This window comes from Corythoichthys intestinalis, chromosome 19 (genome assembly GCF_030265065.1).
Source record: "Corythoichthys intestinalis isolate RoL2023-P3 chromosome 19, ASM3026506v1, whole genome shotgun sequence".
Taxonomy (NCBI): domain Eukaryota; kingdom Metazoa; phylum Chordata; class Actinopteri; order Syngnathiformes; family Syngnathidae; genus Corythoichthys; species Corythoichthys intestinalis.
In genome coordinates this window covers 932,460-949,882 of record NC_080413.1, presented here as the reverse complement: position 1 = coordinate 949,882, position 17,423 = coordinate 932,460, and the positions used below count along the sequence as shown (strand labels likewise).

Sequence of the window (17,423 nt, the reverse complement as noted above, 5' to 3'; positions counted from 1 at the left end):
TACCAAAACTTACCTGGGAAAGCAAAAAACGTTTTGGAAGAATACTGAGACAAAAGTAGAGCTTTTTGGGAGAAGGCATCAACATAGCGTTTACAAGAAAAAAACGAGGCCTTCAAAGAACACGGTCCCCACAGTCAAACATGGCGGAGGTTCCCTGATGTTTTCTTCCGCTATTTTGTTAGCTTCCATGAAATAGCCAAACCGCTCCGTGTACGAGCGTCACTGTTCCGCAAGCTCATCAACAGGACCAACAGAGCCGATAACTCCCGCCATAGCGCCTGGTTATACAGCACCTTCACGCTTCTTTTGAAATCTCCGTTGACGCTGACATCTACAACCCCACGTCTGGAGTCTGGACTACCAACTCTCGCAACAGTCAAGAACAAATGGCGGGACGCCCTGTCCCAACACAAGGAACACCGGAGAACTCCCGATATCCAACTAATAACATGACTGACAAGACTCCAAGAGCCCCTTTGACATTGAGGTGGCAAAATCCACAACGTTCGTTGCCCTGACAACAGTAACTCCCGAATCCTCCTGCCCAATCCACAAACAGCCAATAGTCCTAAACAACGCCTAAACACACCCTTCTTCCTGCCCACGGCCCGCCCCGCCCCGCGAGAGCCTTCAAAATGTTTTACTAAGCATTGCCATTTTTCTTGGGAATCTTTCGTAGACTTGTGATATGGTGACCTTGGAACGAGTTTGCATCCTCGTCTGTGTCCGTTTCTGTTTCGCCTTGCCGTTTGATCTCTGTCAACCTGAATAAATTGTCAACTTGTGCTTTGAAGTCTTCATCCAGCTTTCAAAATGGAGTCAGTACAAGGGCTTAAGACCAGTGTTGTTAATCTTACTCTAAAAAAGTAATTAATTACAGTTACAAATTACTTCTCCCAAAAAGTAATTATGTTAGTTACTCAGTTACCTGAATGTTAGAGTAATTAGTTACTTGGCAAAGTAACGGGTGATAATTTTCATGTTTCTTTTTCTCAAAAAAAAACAAAAACAAAAAAAACTGTCACACAATGTGAAGCTTAAAGGGTTTTTGAGACAATTGTCTCTCGCCCAATTCTTTACCCTAAACTTATCTAGACACAGGGGTAATGCAGATATTGCAATAACTAGATAGTAACCTTTTCTATGTTTGGCACTCATTTAATGTTGTGAATCAACCAATAAATTAAAATTGCTCCCATTATTGCATTAGTTCCCTTCTGTCTACATGTGTCATGTGACATGTGTTTTGCCGATTTAGGAGCATTTTAGATAAAAACACCAAGGTTCGCTAGGAAGATTCTCTACAACAGAGCCTTCATGAGAAGTCTACTGCTTTAGGATGGCGGCTGTTTACTAACGCATCTAGTTCTGTGTTATATATGTTGCTAATGCTGCCATGTCTGTAATTTGCATCTAGTTCTGTATATATGTGATATCTACCGTAGCATCATGTGGGCGTAGTTTGTAGGCTATCGGCTACAGTCAAGTATTATTGGAGACACCTAGTGTCGCGTTTGGAACGCCGTCATAACTCCCTTGCCTCCTCCCCACTCCTGCTCTGCTCTCGTCTCCGTAAATCCATCTCTCTCAGACTTTTCTCGCGTCATTCAACCGACATAGTAACGCATACTAACGCACGCCTTTCCCGCCTCAGTAACGGTCACAGTGTTGCCAAGATGAGAAAAGTAATTAATTAGATTACTCACGACTGAAAAAAATAACGCCGTTATATTCTAACGCTGTTATTAACAACACTGGTTAAGACTAAGGTGAATGTGCGGAGTTTGGCCTTTTGGCCGGGTTGTCGGGGTCTCGCCAGGTCTTTAAAGCTGCACCAGCGTGGGTCCAGCGGTTCGGCTGGTGTGATTACGGCAATCTGCCTAAAAGGTCAGATTCCGTCAAGGTGTTGCCTCTGTAGATATTTTACAAGCATCAAAAATGCCCGTATTCTCGCAGCTGTGTTTTCCCCCTCTCACTCGCTCGCTAGGATGCTTCGTGTCTGCGCGTCTTCTTTGTGCGTGCGAGCGCGCTCTTCCTCCTGTGAGCAAGTGCAAGTGCGCGCCCACTTGAGCGTGAAAGCACCACAAAATTAAAAGCATGCGTTTCAATATTAGACTCAATAATAAAATCGAACACACACTGCCAAAGGCAGAACTAATGTATGTATGGCAAAAGTAGCAGAATCGCTGGTAGCCATGGTTGTTGTTGTCTAAGACGGCGCGCTCTTGTGGGAAGAAACGGAAATGCAGAGGAAAGTACGGCGGCTCAGATGGTGCAGTTTTTAAAATCGAACGTACCGATTTGAATGTTTTTAACATGGTTTTACCCAGAAAAGTCTGTTTCGGTACAAAATCGATTCATCGAACAGCCATAGCCCCTACCAACATGGCCGCTCTGAGGCGACATTCCCATCAAAGTCCTTCAAATCGAGTCATAACTATCTTATTACTCAACCGATTATTGGATCAACGTCAAAGCTGTTTACTCACTGGTCACCATTGACGGCACTAGGCGTCTAGTCTATTTCAAGCGGAAGGGATGGCGTGAATGAATGTTCGTTAGTTTTTGATTGAGTGCGGATGTATCCAAAAGTCAGCCTAGCGCAGCTAATATTCGCACGTTGGTGAGTGCTGCACTGTCAAAGCTTAATTGCGCTTCTTCCTTCAATGTTGCTGTGTTTCTGGGAAACTTTCCAAGTGAGGATGGCGGGCGCTCTCCAATCGCCAGCTGTTTACCTCCGATAGCGGCACGTGCACACCTCGGCTAATAATAACGCGTGCCGGGTCATGATGGAGTCGCCGGCTCGGTTTGCGACGGTAGCGATTTCTAAAGTAAAAGCGGACGTCTCAGTTTGGAAAGCCACCGGCGAAGGAGCGAGCGTTCGTCAGCCGCGGCGTCGGCCTCGTGGGCGCGGCTAGACGAGCACTGAATCGCAGATGCTGGCCGCGCCGTCGTCATAGCGACGAGACAAAAAGGTCCAGGCGAGATTTATTTCTCTTGTTGTGACGAGACATATTTCTTTCTTTACATTGACTTTGATTCCTTTGACTATGTATGTAATCATTTCCGTTTCTGTTTTTATTTATTGAAATGGTTATTTCAAAATGTATTTGATGCATTCATTTCAATTGGTATTTATATTATTTATACCATATTATGTCTTTTTTTTTTTTTAATTTACCCCTGCAATTCTGTCAGATAATGCTCACTTTCTTCAAGAAAATGATTGCAATTATAAATGCTTTGGTAGTAATATCTCCATTTATTTTGCTTGCAATGAAAAAACACAACAGAGAATGGGGGAAAAAATCATGATCATTTTACACAAATTTACACAAACATTGGCACCCTTTGAAAAATCATGTGATGCTTCTCTAACTTGTGTTACTTACCTGTGGCACATAACAGGCGCTGGCAATAAGTAAATCACACTTGCATCCAGTTAAAATGGATTCAAGTTGACTCAACCTGTGTCCTTGCGTGTACCACATTGAGTGTGGAGAAAAGAAAGAAGACCAAATAACTGTCTGAGGACTTGAGAAGCAAAATTGTGAGGAAGCATGGGCAATCTCAAGGCTACAAGTCTCCAAAGACCTGAATATTCCTGTGTCTACTGCGCGCAGTGACATCAATAAGTGTTGGCCCACGGCACTGTGGCTAACCTCCCTAGATGTGGACGGAAAAGGAAAAATTGAGAGATTTCAACAAACGATTGTGCGGATGGTGAATAAAGAACGTCGACTGACATCCAAAAAAGGTCAAGCTGTCCCGCAGTCAACCCGTACTATCCGTCTGGTCTGAATGAAAAGGGACTCTATGGTAGGATACCCAGGAAGACCCCACTTCTGACCCAGAGACATAAAAAAGCCAGGCTGGAGTTTGCCAAAACTTACCTGAGACACACAGTCAAACATGGCGAAGGTTCCCTGATGTTTTGGGGTTGCTTTGCTACTTCTGGCACTGGACTACTTGATCGTGTGCATGACATTATGAAGACTAGCAACAAATTTGTGAGAAAGCTGGCTCTCCCTTAAAAGTCATGGGTCTTCCAGCAGGACAATGACCCAAAAGCACTCGAAAATGGCTTGAGAGAAAGCACTGGAAACTTCTAAAGTGGGCAGACCTAAATCCCATTGAACAACTGTGGCGAGATCTGAAAATCTCAGAGACCTGGAGCAGTTGGCCAAAGAAGAATGATCTAAAATTCCAGCAGAGCATTGGAAGAAACTCATTGATGGATACCGGAAGAGGTTGTTTGCAGTTATTTTGTCTAAAGGTTCTTCTACCAAGTATTAAGCTGAGGGTGCCAATACTTTTGTCCGGCACATTTTTAGAGTTTTGTGTAAAACGATCATGATTTCATTTCTCTTTTGAAGCATTTGTAATTGCAATCATATTCTGGGACAAATTGAGCATTATCTGAAAGAATTGCAGGAGTGCCTATACTTTTGGCCAGCAGTGTATATATATATATTTTTTCTGGTTTTCTTATAATGTATGCGTTCAACTTGGATGCATTTATTGGATTTTTTTTTTTTTTTTTTGCGTGGGGCAAGCAAGTAGGCAGGCAGGCAGGTCTCATTAGCGATGCGCCCGAAAGGAAAGCCAGCCAGCAAATAAGTGATTGCTCTTAATTGTACTTTTTGATTAAAAGTGGCTGAGCCCATTAAAGCTCATTAACGTTCCTTGTTTGTTTTTTTTCTTTTTCTTTATTCTGCTTTTGCCCGTGAATGAACCACCAAATTCACTTACCTTTATCGCTTGATTTCATTAGAAAAGTTAGGCGGCTGCCATTGACAGCCGCAGACGTCCAATCTGTTTGGATTAAGTGGGGCAAGCAGCGATCATATAATTTTTTTTTTGTTTTAATTTTTTTAAAAATTACATTCACCGTATTTTCCACACGAAAAAGCGAATCAGAGTACAAGACACACATACAACTTTTTTAAAGTTGTTCTTATCTAAAGGGTGCACTGCATTTTAAGGTGCAGTAGTAGTCGTGGTTGGGGTTGTGTTATGCATCCACTAGATGGAGCTGCGCTAAAGGGAATGTCATGCCATGATTAACCAAGGTATAAGGTGCATCAAATTACAAGGCGCGCTGTTGGCTTTTGAGAAAATTGACGGCTTTTGTGTGCGCCTTATAGTGCTTAAAATACTGTAATTTAAAAAAAATCTTTTGGTTTAAATGTGTTTTTATTGTTTTGTGAACTACTACTATTCATGCCCAATGTGTGCGTCATGTAACTGACTGAGTAGATTGACGGTGACGTGGCAAGAAATCTACAAGCCCATGTCTGCACCACCAACTCTCTCAATCAGTTCTCCCGAACAGTCCAGAACAAATGGTGGGACGTCCTGTCCCAACACAAGGAACACCGGAGAATGCCCAATATCCTGATAACATGTCTGATAAGACGGCACGAGCCCCTTTGACGCTGAGGTGGGCAAAATCCCCCACTGCGGTTGCCCCAGTAACGGTGACTCAGCAACTGTGACACCCGAACTAAACAGCCCAAACGGCGATGGGTGATTATCCTAAACACACCCTTCTTCCTGCCCATGGCCCGCCCCGCGAGAGTCTTCAAAAGACAATGTTTAACTAAGCATTGTCATTTTTTTTCTCGGGAACCTTTTGTTGAGTTGTGATATGGTGACCTTGGAACAAGTCTGCCTCCTCACCTGAGTCTGTTTCGCCTTGCCGTTTGATTGCTGTCGACCTGAATAAATTGTGAACTTGTGCTTCGAAGCCTTTTTCCAGCTTTCAAAATGGAGTCCGTACAAGGGGTTAAGACTAGTGTCAAGTTCAAATGTGTATCCTTAGGTAGACATTTATAATATTACCCAAAATAAGGAGAGAAGGCACTCAATTTAGGGGCAGTTTACATGGCGACTCTGTGACACGAAGACGCAATGATTGTGTTGTGGAGTGGCCTCGCGTTCGTATGGTGTCGGCGAAGACGGAAGGCAAAGACGTAAACCTTGGAATCCTGCCTCCAAGGTGGAAGAATTCAATTGCGGGGGCTTGAGGGGGGCATGCTCCGCATGCATATCAAAAACTCCTGCGGCGCAGGACCACGCCGATAGCGTCAGCACTCGTACACGTCACATTGGGCGTGCGCAGCGGTGCTACTAAACATTAAAAACAGCAAATATGGCGGAACATCGGCTTTAATTGACTGTTTTTATAATATTTTTAAATATGTTTCCATTTTTGTGCCTTTTTGAACAAAAGAAAATGCCGTTCCTTGGAGTGAGCATGTTGTCTTCTGGGCTGAGGAGGTCAAAGTGCATCATTCGCTGTCGCCTTTTAAATCTGCACTGCCCCCTGGGGCCTGCGTGAATACTACATCGTTTTCATGCGTATTTGCGACATTGTTCAAATGGAGACGAAACCATATAAATGCAAACATGAAATTTTACATCTTCTCAGAGAGTCACCATGTAAACGGCCCCTTCGTTGAAAAGCTTGCAAGGAGAAAGAGGAAGCTAATTAGCTTTAACCATCGTTCTAACTAGCCCCTCCTTTACCTCACCTTTTATTTGGGATAGCCCTAGCAACAAGAGAGACCCCAACTCTAAAGGGATGGGAAGCAAAGCGGGCGACACCTCTATGAGTTTGGTTGGCTATGTGTATGCATGTAGGTGGGATTGATACATGTGTGTCAGCACATTCAAGCAAAGCAAAAAGTGTCTTGTTGTTGTCTCTTGCCCTTGGGAAGGCAAGAGTCTTCAAGGCTTCTTCAAGAAAAACATTCTCATACAGCATACTCTTGTAAGCAAAGCATTTCTTCATTGCAGCAGAAAAGCATTTCTTCATTGCAAGCGGCTACTGATTAGAGCAATTATACATAATAAACATCTCCATAACTATCACATCGAATACATTTCGTGAAGCAATAGCATTTAGCAAGTAATAAATTGCAACAATATGATTTCTTAAATGTCCCAGACAGTTTAGATCTCAATGTCTGTGGCTTGTCCTTGATGGTGAAACTGGGCCAGATTAAACCGGTTAAAATGAAAAGGCAGATTCAAACATGTCAAGATCTATCAATCACTAAAAACTACTTACTGCAATAAATTATTGAAAATACTACTATCAAAGCCTTCATTGGTAAAAGCAAATATTTAATGACCATTTAATAATTGTCTTATCAACTACAGTAGAGGATGGGTCCTCAAGGGCTGCTGTGGGTCCTTGTTTTCGTTCCTACCAATCGAGCACAGACAGTTTAACCCAGTGCTTCTCAATTATTTTCTGTTACGCCCCCCTAGGAAGATGTAAACGTTCCGTGCCCCCCCCCCCCCCCCCCCTTAAATATCCTGTAGTACAGGGGTCATGAATTAAAAATCCTCTGGGTCCGAAATTAAAAAATTACAACAATCTCGGGTCCGGAAATATTTTTAATAGGGTTGTTCCGATCATGTTTTTTTGCTCCCGATCCGATCCCGACCGTTTTAGTTTGAGTATCTGCCGATCCCGATATTTCCCAATCCGATTGCTTTTTTTTGCTCCCGATTCAATTCCAATCGTTCCCGATCATATACATTTCGGCAACGCATTAAGAAAAAAAATGAATAAAACTTGGACGAATATATACATTCAACATACAGTACATAGTACTGTATTTGTTTATTATGACAATAAATCCTCAAGACGGCATTTACATTATTAACATTCTTTCTGTGAGAGGGATCCACGGATAGAAAGACTTGTAATTCTTAAAGGATAAATGTGACTTTGTATATTGTGACTAAATATTGCCATCTAGTGTATTTGTTGAGCTTTCAGTAAATGATACTGTAGCCATGCCCAAATGCATAATGGGAAGTGGAACCATGACTGTGCGTAGTGCTACCAATTGATATATCTTCTCTGCGTTGGGAAATAACATAAGGTGTTAAGGAAAAGATCAATTGCTACCTTGCTTCCCCACATTGCTTCCCATGATATTTCTAATCGTAGGGAGAGGGATTGTAAGGCTTTAGCCAATTAAAAAAATGCCCCAAAGGCTGCCAAAATTCACTCTACTCATTGTATGCTGCCTTTTATCTCTCTATGTAGGTAAAACGGCGCCATTACAGATTGAGCGCGACAATGCGTGAGTGGGTCGTGCAGCGCATGCATGAATTGCGTTAAATGTTTACGTGATACATTCTTAAAATAATTCATTACCGCCGTTATCGGGATAAATTTGATAACCCTACCTTAAGCCTACACTAAAGACTCTGGATGAGTGTAACATATTATGTCTGTAACGTTAAATACAATTAGAAAACGATTTAATTAAAAAAAATATATATATATATATATATATTATGAAAAAAGGCATGGCCGATATTTTTTTGCCGATTCCGACACTTTGTGACATCTCTAATTTTTAATGCTTTTTTTCCAAAAAATGCAAACTTATCTTTACGTGGCCATGCTGATAATTACAACATTCAAAAATGTAAATAATATATAAAAGGTGCATAAAACTGAAAAAAAGTGCTTTAATTGAATCATTAAATAGCAACATGGCATTTAAGTTGTATTATGGCAGTGTAAACTTTTTTTTGGGTCACCGTGTATAAGACATGTTTTTTACTCCCCCCAAAGTGATTTAAAAAATGTATATAAATAAATGGTTTTTAAGCACTTCAAATTTCATAATGATGATAAGTTTTAAACATAACTGTCCAACCAAATCATTTTTGAACAAGAATAAAGTACTGTAGCAGATAAATGCTTGGCTTTATTAAATGCTTCTGTTTATCTACTTTAGCTCTGACCGTTGAAGTGACATGTAGAAATTTCAAACTCCTCATGATCACTTCTGGCATTTAAATGTCTCCAACGTCCCCACAGTACACACATTCATTCCAGCGCGGCTTCCTTGCAACTGTTTAACAAGTTAAACGATGATTGACAGATGCCCGTGTGAAGTCTGCTTCTTTGGCCAGATCAAAGCCATCGTTGTGCCGCAGTGACCGAGAGGATCAAAAGGCTGGGAGAGGGAGGGTAGGAGGCTGTGCGCAGACCAGAAAGTGAGGCGTATGTGGATCAAAAAAAAAGAAAAACTATCGCACGTGCTTGCGATGGGACTATTGCGCACAAGCACATCGCGATGGCGATGTTTAAACGATATATCGTTCAGGCTTAGTCCGAGCACATCTTTTTTTAAATCGGACCTGGGTGAAAAAGATTTTGTTTTTAAGGGCTACAAGGAAACAAAATAAACAAGATGGACAAGTATCTTGTCACAAGGAACAAAAAAAAATAAGGGCTGTCAAACAATTCAAATTTTTAGTCGAGTTAATCACAGCTTAAAAATGAATTAATCGCAATTCAAACCATCTATAAAATATGGCATATTTTTCTGTAAATTATTGTTGGAATGGAAAGATAAGACGGATATATACATTCAACATACTGTACATAAGTACTGTATTTGTTTATTATAAGAAATCAACAAGATGGCATTAACATTATTAACATTCTGTTAAAGCAATCCATGGATAGAAAGACTTGTAGTTCTTAAAAGATAAATGTTAGTACAAGTTATAGAAATTTTATATTAAAACCCCTCCTAATGTTTTCGTTTTAATAACATTTGTAAAATTTTCCCCCCAAAAACAAACAAACTAGTAGCTCGCCATTGTTGATGTCAATAATTACACGATGCTCATGGTGCTGAAACCCATAAAAGGGCGACAAAACACCAAAAAACACAAGTAACAAGTTGACATTACACTGTGCTGTCATTTTAATCTGTTTGAGCAGGGCATGTGCGTTAAATGCGTCAAATATTTTTACGTGATTAATTTAAAAAATTAATTACCGCCTGTTAACGCGATCATTTTGACAGCCCTAAAAAAATATTTTGTAATAATTGCCGAAGTACAGCACCGGTATTCAGAAGTATAACACCGTTTACCATTCTCAGATGCCCACTAAAAAATCTCCTAACCGGAAACGATGTCACACCGATAATGAGTTGCTAGCATGCTATCCATAGGCGCACTATTCTCTTGTTGCCGTCAACATGCGCTAGCGAATGAGCGCAGCGCTAGAAAGCGAGACGTGATCACTCATTCTGGTTGTGATGTCACAACCAGAATGTCCGAGAAAAAGCGGGCTTTCTTTTGGCTGAAATAACAAGGAAAACAGCCAGATTTGAGTGCATACCAAATATCTTTTCTGTATGTAAAATGAGTCAGTTTGAATAGCACCTTTAAAGCAACTGTTGTATATCGTATGGGAGTCAAATGGCTTTTGCCTTTTGTAGTTCATTCAAACCGTCTTCACTGACAATGAGTTAACAAGAAAGACTGGAGAGGCTCTCAAAAGCTGCGAGGTGAAAGGTCACGCACGCCGTACCTTTTAGCGCTCGGCTCGGGTCCGTACACGCTTCTCTGAACGCGTCTAATCAGACAGGTGATTGTTGCGACGCGGCGGAGCGTGAGGGAGATGAACATTTCGCCGCCGCGGCTCGCCGAGAGCCCGCGCCGTCACCATCGCAATTCTCCGCGCCGGCAGCTGTATTGCTTCATTTATCACCGGGTGGAACCCACACGCGCTGTCGGAGCTTGTATTCGCTCCGCGTGTGTGCGTGCGCGCGTTAGGGATGCCACAAAAAAATGATGTCGATCTGCGACAAATCGGTGAATATTTTTCACGCGAATCGACTCATGTCGATTTGAACTCTTTGACTGCCAACGACGGCGATAGACTTCCGCTCTATTTGAACCGAGAGGTACGATTGGGCTTCTATTGCCGTCGGTGGGTGTTTTCATGTCCGTCTTTTGCTATGCATCACAACATATACTCTGCGACCTGTGAATCGGCTCATCGAGGACTGCACAACCACAGAATATCGACCGTGTATTCTTTTTTGGTTTTAATAATAAAAAAAAAAGTGTAAAAGTACTTGTACGATGACAAAAAAAGTTCTTTTTTTCTCTGTTTAAAAAATGAAATGGAATATTTACTGTTTTTTTTAAATCAAAAAAAGAATTGAAAAATATTTTTCAATGCATAAGATAGAGAATATTTCCTATTTTTTTTTCTTTTTGAAATTTGACTATTTTAAATTGAAAAAATTAGGGAATATTTACTGTTTTTTTTCTCTCTTTTACTAATCAGAAAGAAAAAAAATTTCAATACATAAGCTAGAAAATATTGCCCATTTTTTTCCCTTTAGTTTTAAATATTACTGTTTTAAGTTGGTAAAATGAAAAAGGAATATGTACTGTTTTTCCCTTTTTTTTTTGATAAAAAAAGAATAATTGAAAAATATTTTTCAAGCCATAAAATAGAATATTTCCTATTTTTTCCTTTTTTTGTTTTGAAATGTAACTATTTTAAGATTTTAAAAAATGAAAAGGGAGTATTTACTGTTTTTTTTCTAATAAGAAAAAAATTTTTTTCAATACATAAGATAGAAAATAGTGCCTTTTTTTCCTTTTTTAGTTTTTAAATTTAACTGTTTTAAGTTGATAAAATGAGAAAGGAATATTTACTGTTTTTTCCCTTTTTTGTAAATGAAAAAGGAATTATAAAAAAATATTTTTCAATCCATAAAATAGAATATTTACTATTTTTCCCCTTTAGTTTCTAAATTTAAGTATTTTAAGTTGAAAAAATAATGAAAAGGGAATACAGACTGTTTTTTTTTTCTTTTTAAATAAAAAAAATTTTTGAAAAATATTTTTGATCCATAAAATAGAGGATATATCCTACTTTTCCTTTTTTAGTTTTTAAATTGAACTGTTTTAAGTGGAATGAATGAAAATGGGGTATTTACAGTTTTTTCATGTATTTTTTAATAAAAAGTAAAAGTAATTGAAAAATATGTGTCAATAGATAAAATAGAGAATATTTTCAGTTTTTCCCTTTTTTAGTTTTTATATTTGAGTATTTTAAGTTAGAAAAATGAAAAAGGGGTATTTACTGTCTTTTTTCCTTTTTTAATAAGAAAAATTGAAAAATATTTTTTAATACAGAAAATCGAGAATATTTCCTAATGTTTTTTCCTTTTTTAGTTTTGAAATTCAACTATTTAAAGATACATAAAAAATAAAAGGGGAATATTTACTGTTTTTCTTTTTTAAATAGAAATAAAGTAGAGAATATTTCCTATTTTTTCCTTTTTTAGTTTTTAAATTCAATAATTTTAAGTTGAAAAAATGAAAGGGAATATATTTAAAGTTTTTTTCCCTTTAAAAAATATAATAATAGTAATTGAAAAATATTTTTCAATACATAAAATAGAGAATATTTCCTATGTTTACCTTTTTTAGTTTTTCAATTTAATGATTTTAAGTTGAAAAAAATGAACAGGGAATACACTTTTTTATATTAAATATATAAACAGTATGTAATTAAAAAGAGGATAATATTTCCATGTTTACTAGTAAAAGGCACAAATGAGGAGTTTTGAAATAAAGGGTTGTGGAGCATTTTTAGGTTTCCAAACGATTCAAAAACGGACAACAGTTGTTCCTTAATTATAGTTGGTGATTCATCACGGCAGCTAATCTTGTCCAACTCATGAAGTGAGACTCTTCTGAAATCTCACTACAGTATATATAGCACTTTCCAAAGGGCTTTTGGAATTCATTATTCAAATAGAAACAAACATTCGGGGTCCTTCCCCTGGCTTCTTGTTACGGCTGCCGAGCGAGCGCTTTCTTTCCCTTTGAAGAACACTGAAAACAAGGAGGAAACCCATTTGCTGCCGATAAAATCCTTTGCCACCAGCCCCTCCCGCTATCGCCGTCCATGGCGGCCAATGAGATGGGGAAGAAAGAAAAAAACGATGCCGCCTAACCAAACTCCATTGGGAAATATGCCAATTTAAGACTCGGTACCAATACACGGCAGCAGGGCCTAGGTGAGATAAGTAGAAACGGGCCCTTCGAGGCGAATGTCCGGTGGGTGGGGCGGGGGCAGTGCTAGTAGAAATCGTTCTGCAGGCAACAACCAGTTAAGAAAGGTGGTTGGGAGTGTATTAGAGATATTTTAACACTTAAACACTATTTTCCAGCTTTGAGCATCATCTTACCTTTCTGTTTGAACCTCCCTTGCCCAACCTTGCCCTCTTTACACCCGTTAACCAGACCTCTGGGAAGGGGGGCGGGGTTTTATATTTATCACTAGCCATCCATCCATCCATCCATCCATCCATCCATCCATCCATCCATCCATCCATCCATCCATCCAAGAGGGCTCCCTAGAGACCTGGGCACTCCCCTAAGCTCTGCCCCTGAACAGCAGCCCATTCCATGCAAAATGAGTTGGACATCTATTGGTGTCCATGGCAGCCACTAAAAATGATCTGACAGAAGGAGGCTTGTCGATGCGTTGGCTGGCTGTGAGTATTCTAATTCATTGTCGTATGTCAAAGTGACGGGTGCTGAAAGTAAAAACGGTTGATGTTTCCGGTAGGTCAATGGCGGCCAATGAGTCTTTATCTTCCTCATCGCGATCACGTCCTCCTCATCCTCCTGACTTGGAAACGAAGTAGCAGCGCGTCGCTATCGGCTTCGACATCAGTCATCCGTCAGCGCCCGTGTCGGGGCCGCCGTTTTGTTAGCGCTCGCTCGCTCGCTCGGCCTTTATCTCTCCATCGCCGCTCGGAGCTGGAGCCTCTGCATAAATCGAGTGCGGCAGAGAGGTGCATGATGGGATGCGATAGGAGGAATGTATACCATCTGTGCGCGAGGGGAGGAGAGACTAGGCTGCGAAACAATGAGGAGCCTTGAAACCAGGCAAAGTACTTTGCGTGACGTGAAAATCTGCCATTCAAAACGTCAAAAATAAAAATCACTAAGACCATGAACTCATTGGCTGCCATCTTGTTCACTTCTTACTGATTTTGGGTTACTTCCTGCTGATACTTGGGGTCACATCCTGTTGATTTTTGGGGTCACTTGGGGTTGAATTTTGGGGCAACATTTCTGGTCACTCCCCCGTTGATTTTGGGTCATTCCCAAGTCGATACCTGTTGATTTGTGTGTGTTTATTGCACTACTTCCTATCGATTTTGGGTCACTTCCTGCTGATTCTTGGGGTCACATCCTGTTGATTTTTGGGGTCACTTCCCATTGATTTTGGGTCATTCCCAAGTCCATACCTGTTGATTTTTGTGTATTTATGCTCTACCTCCTATCGATTTTGGGTCATTTGGGTGGCTTTCAATAATTTTGGGGTCACTTGCTGTTGATTTTTGTAGTCACTTCCTGTTGATATTTGAGTACACCTCTTTTTTGGGTCACTTCCGTTTGATTTTTGGAGTTTACTTCTGTTTCATTTTTGGTCAGGTTAGGGTCTGGTCACTTCCTGTTGGTTTTGGGTCATTCCCTTTGATTTTTTTTTTTTGGGGGTCACTTCCTGTTGATTTTGGATCATTCACCAGTCAATTCCTGTTGATTTTTGGGTTCACTTCCATTTGATTTTTGGGGTTTACTTCTGGTTCATTTTTTGGGGCCATTTCTGTTGATTTTGGGGCAAAGTTTCTGCTCACTTCCTGATGGGTTTAGGTCATTCCCTTTGATTTTTTTTTTGGTCACCTCCAGTTTTTTTGGGGTCACTTCCTGTTGGTTTTGGGTCATTCCTGTTGCTTTTTGGGATCACTTCTGTTTGAGTTTTGGGATGAATCCTGGATGATTTGTGTCATTTCTGGGTGGCTTTCAATAATTTTGGGGTCACTTCTGGTTCATTTTTTTGGGTCACTTTCTGGTGATTTTTGGATCACTGCCTATTGATTTTTGGGGTCATTTCTGGTGCATTTTTTTTTAGGTCACTTTCTGTCGATTTTGGGGCAAATATTCTGGTCCCTTCCTGTTGGTTTTGGGACTTCACTTTGATTTTTGGGTCACCTCCTGTTGATTTTTGAGGACACCTCTGGTTGATTTTTAGGGGCCATTTTCCGTTGATTTTGGGGCATTTCACGGTCACTTCCTGTTGGTTTTGGGTAGTTCCCTTTGATTTTGGGGTCACTTCCGTTTGATTTTTCGGGGTGATTCCTGGATGATTTGGGGTCTCTTCTGGTTCATTTTTGGGGTCATTTCTGTTGATTTTGGGGCAAATTTTCTGATCACTACCTGTTGGTTTGGTTCATTCCCTTTGATTTTTTTGGATCACTTATTGTTAATTTTTGGGGCCACTTCCTGTTGATTTTGGGGCATTTCTGGGTCACTTCCTGTTGATTTTGGGTCATTCCAGATTCGGTTCCTGATGATTTTTGGGGCATTTATGGGCTACTTACTATAGTTTTAGGGTCATTTCTGGGTGGCTTTCAATACTTTTGCGGTCACTTTTGCGGATTTTTGGCGCTCCCTTCTGGTTCATTTTTGAGGTCATTTCTGTTGATTTTGGGGCAAATTTTCTGGTCATTTCCTGTTGATTTTTGGGGTCACTTCTGTTTCATTTTTGGGGTCACTTACTGGTGATTTTAGGGTCACTGCCTGTTGATTTTTGGGGCCACTTCCTGTTGGTTTTGGGTGATTCCTGCTGATTTTTTGGGGTCACTTTCATTTGAATTTTGGGGTTTACTTCTGGTTCATTTTTGGGACAAATTATCTGGTCACTTCATGTTGATTTTTAGGGCATTTATGTGCTACTTCCTATCGATTTTGGGTAACTTCTGGGTGGCTTTCAATAATTTTGGGATTACTTCCTGTTGATATTTGGGGTCACTTCTGGTTCATTTTTTGGGTCAATTTCTGTTGAGTTTGGGGCAAATTTTCTGGTCACTTCCTGTTGGGTTTGAGTCATTCCCTTTTTGGGTCACCTGTAGATTCTTGATGTTGGCTGATTTTCGGGGTCACTGTCTGTTGATTTTGGGGTCGTGGTTTGATTTTTGTCGCAATTATGCGCTAGTTGCTATCAATTTCGGGCCATTTCTAGGTGGCTTTCAATAATTTGGGGTGACTTCTGGTTCATTTTTGTTGATTTTGGGGCAAATTTTGTGGTCGCTCCCTTTTGGTTTTGGGTGGTTCCTGTTGATTTTTGGGGTGACTCCTGGATGATTTGGGGTCACTGACAGTCGATTTGGGGACCGAAAGCCTCTGTGAAAGATAATGGTTTTGTTTGCAAATGTCGGGCATCCATCTTTTTTTTTCTGGCAGAAGAAGAAAAATCAATCCGGCGAGCGAGCGAGCGAGCGGAGGCATGCAGCCAGCCCTCCCTCCCTCCCTCCCTCCCCGCCTGCACTTTCAGTCTTTTTTCTTTCACATTGTTGTGTTTTAATGAGCTGGCTGCTCATTTATAATTCATGTTCTGCAGCGTGAACACACGCGTGACACTTTGGAAAGACGAATGTGTTTCCGGCCGAGACGGATGGGCGTTTTCCAAGGATTTTGTGTGTGTGTTTGCGGGCAGGTGCGGCGCCGCGCGCTACGACGACAACCTCCCTCCGGCTTCCATCATCATCACCTTTCACAACGAGGCCCGCTCCGCCCTGCTGCGCACCGTCAGGAGGTACGCCGTCAATCAACCAATATTCTACTAGTAATTGGTGACCAACAAACACTCAGCATTGTCTTCTATTTATTTATTGAATCAAAAAGGGGGAAAGTGGAAATATTCCTTTTTTTAAAAAAACTTGATTTAAAAATGTACATTATTTGAAAAAGAAATATACCTTTTTTGTTTTTGTGTCTGTTTTAAAAAAATATATATATAGGGCGAAAAAGTAAGTACTCTCTAATTTCAACTGATTTATTATTTTTTCCCCATGTGTTTTAGAAAAAGATTTAAAATAAAAATCAAGAAAAAAAATTATTCTATTTCATATATTTAAAAAGTATAATTTTTTTTATATTTTTCAAAAAAGATTTAAAATTAAAAAGAAAATCTTTTTTAATTCACTTGTAATTTATATTTAAAATGTCAAGCATTTTGGAATTTCTCACATTTCTGCATAAAATCACCATCAAATGTGATCTGATCTTTGTCAAAATCACACAGATGAAAAAACAGTGTCTGCTTTAACTAAATACAGCCAAACTTTTACAGGTTTTCATATTTTAATGAGGACAGTATGCAATGACAAAAGGGGGGGGGGTAAGTAAGTGAACCATCACAGTTTAATATTTTCCACCCCCCCCCCCCACCCCCTTTGGCAGCAATAACTTCAACCAGACGCTTTAAGTAGCTGCCGATCAGTCTGGCACATCCATCAGGACTAATTTTGGCGCATTCTTCTCTACAAAACTGGTGTAGTTCAGTCAGATTCCTGGGATGTCGGGCATGAATGGCTGTCTTTAGGTCATGCCACAGCATCTCAATAGGGTTCAAGTCTGGACTTTGACTTGACCATTCCAGCACGTGTATTCGGTTCTTCTGAAACCATTCTGAAGTTGATTCATGTCTGTGTTTTGGATCATTGTCTTGTTGCAGCATCCATCCTCTTTTTAGCTTCAACTGTCTG

The 17,423-nt window shown here is 40.1% G+C and overlaps 1 protein-coding gene across 3 annotated transcripts in view; it reads left to right on the top strand.

Annotated features, from left to right (window-relative positions):
* The window catches only part of galnt14 (UDP-N-acetyl-alpha-D-galactosamine:polypeptide N-acetylgalactosaminyltransferase 14 (GalNAc-T14)), a 70,911-nt gene that overhangs the window by 22,937 nt on the left and 30,551 nt on the right, over positions 1–17,423 (top strand). For all 3 annotated transcript variants that reach the window (XM_057823399.1, XM_057823402.1, XM_057823400.1), the window contains exon 3: positions 16,373–16,471. In XM_057823399.1, coding sequence (XP_057679382.1) covers positions 16,373–16,471 — 99 coding nt within the window. The remainder of the gene's footprint in view (positions 1–16,372; positions 16,472–17,423) is intronic.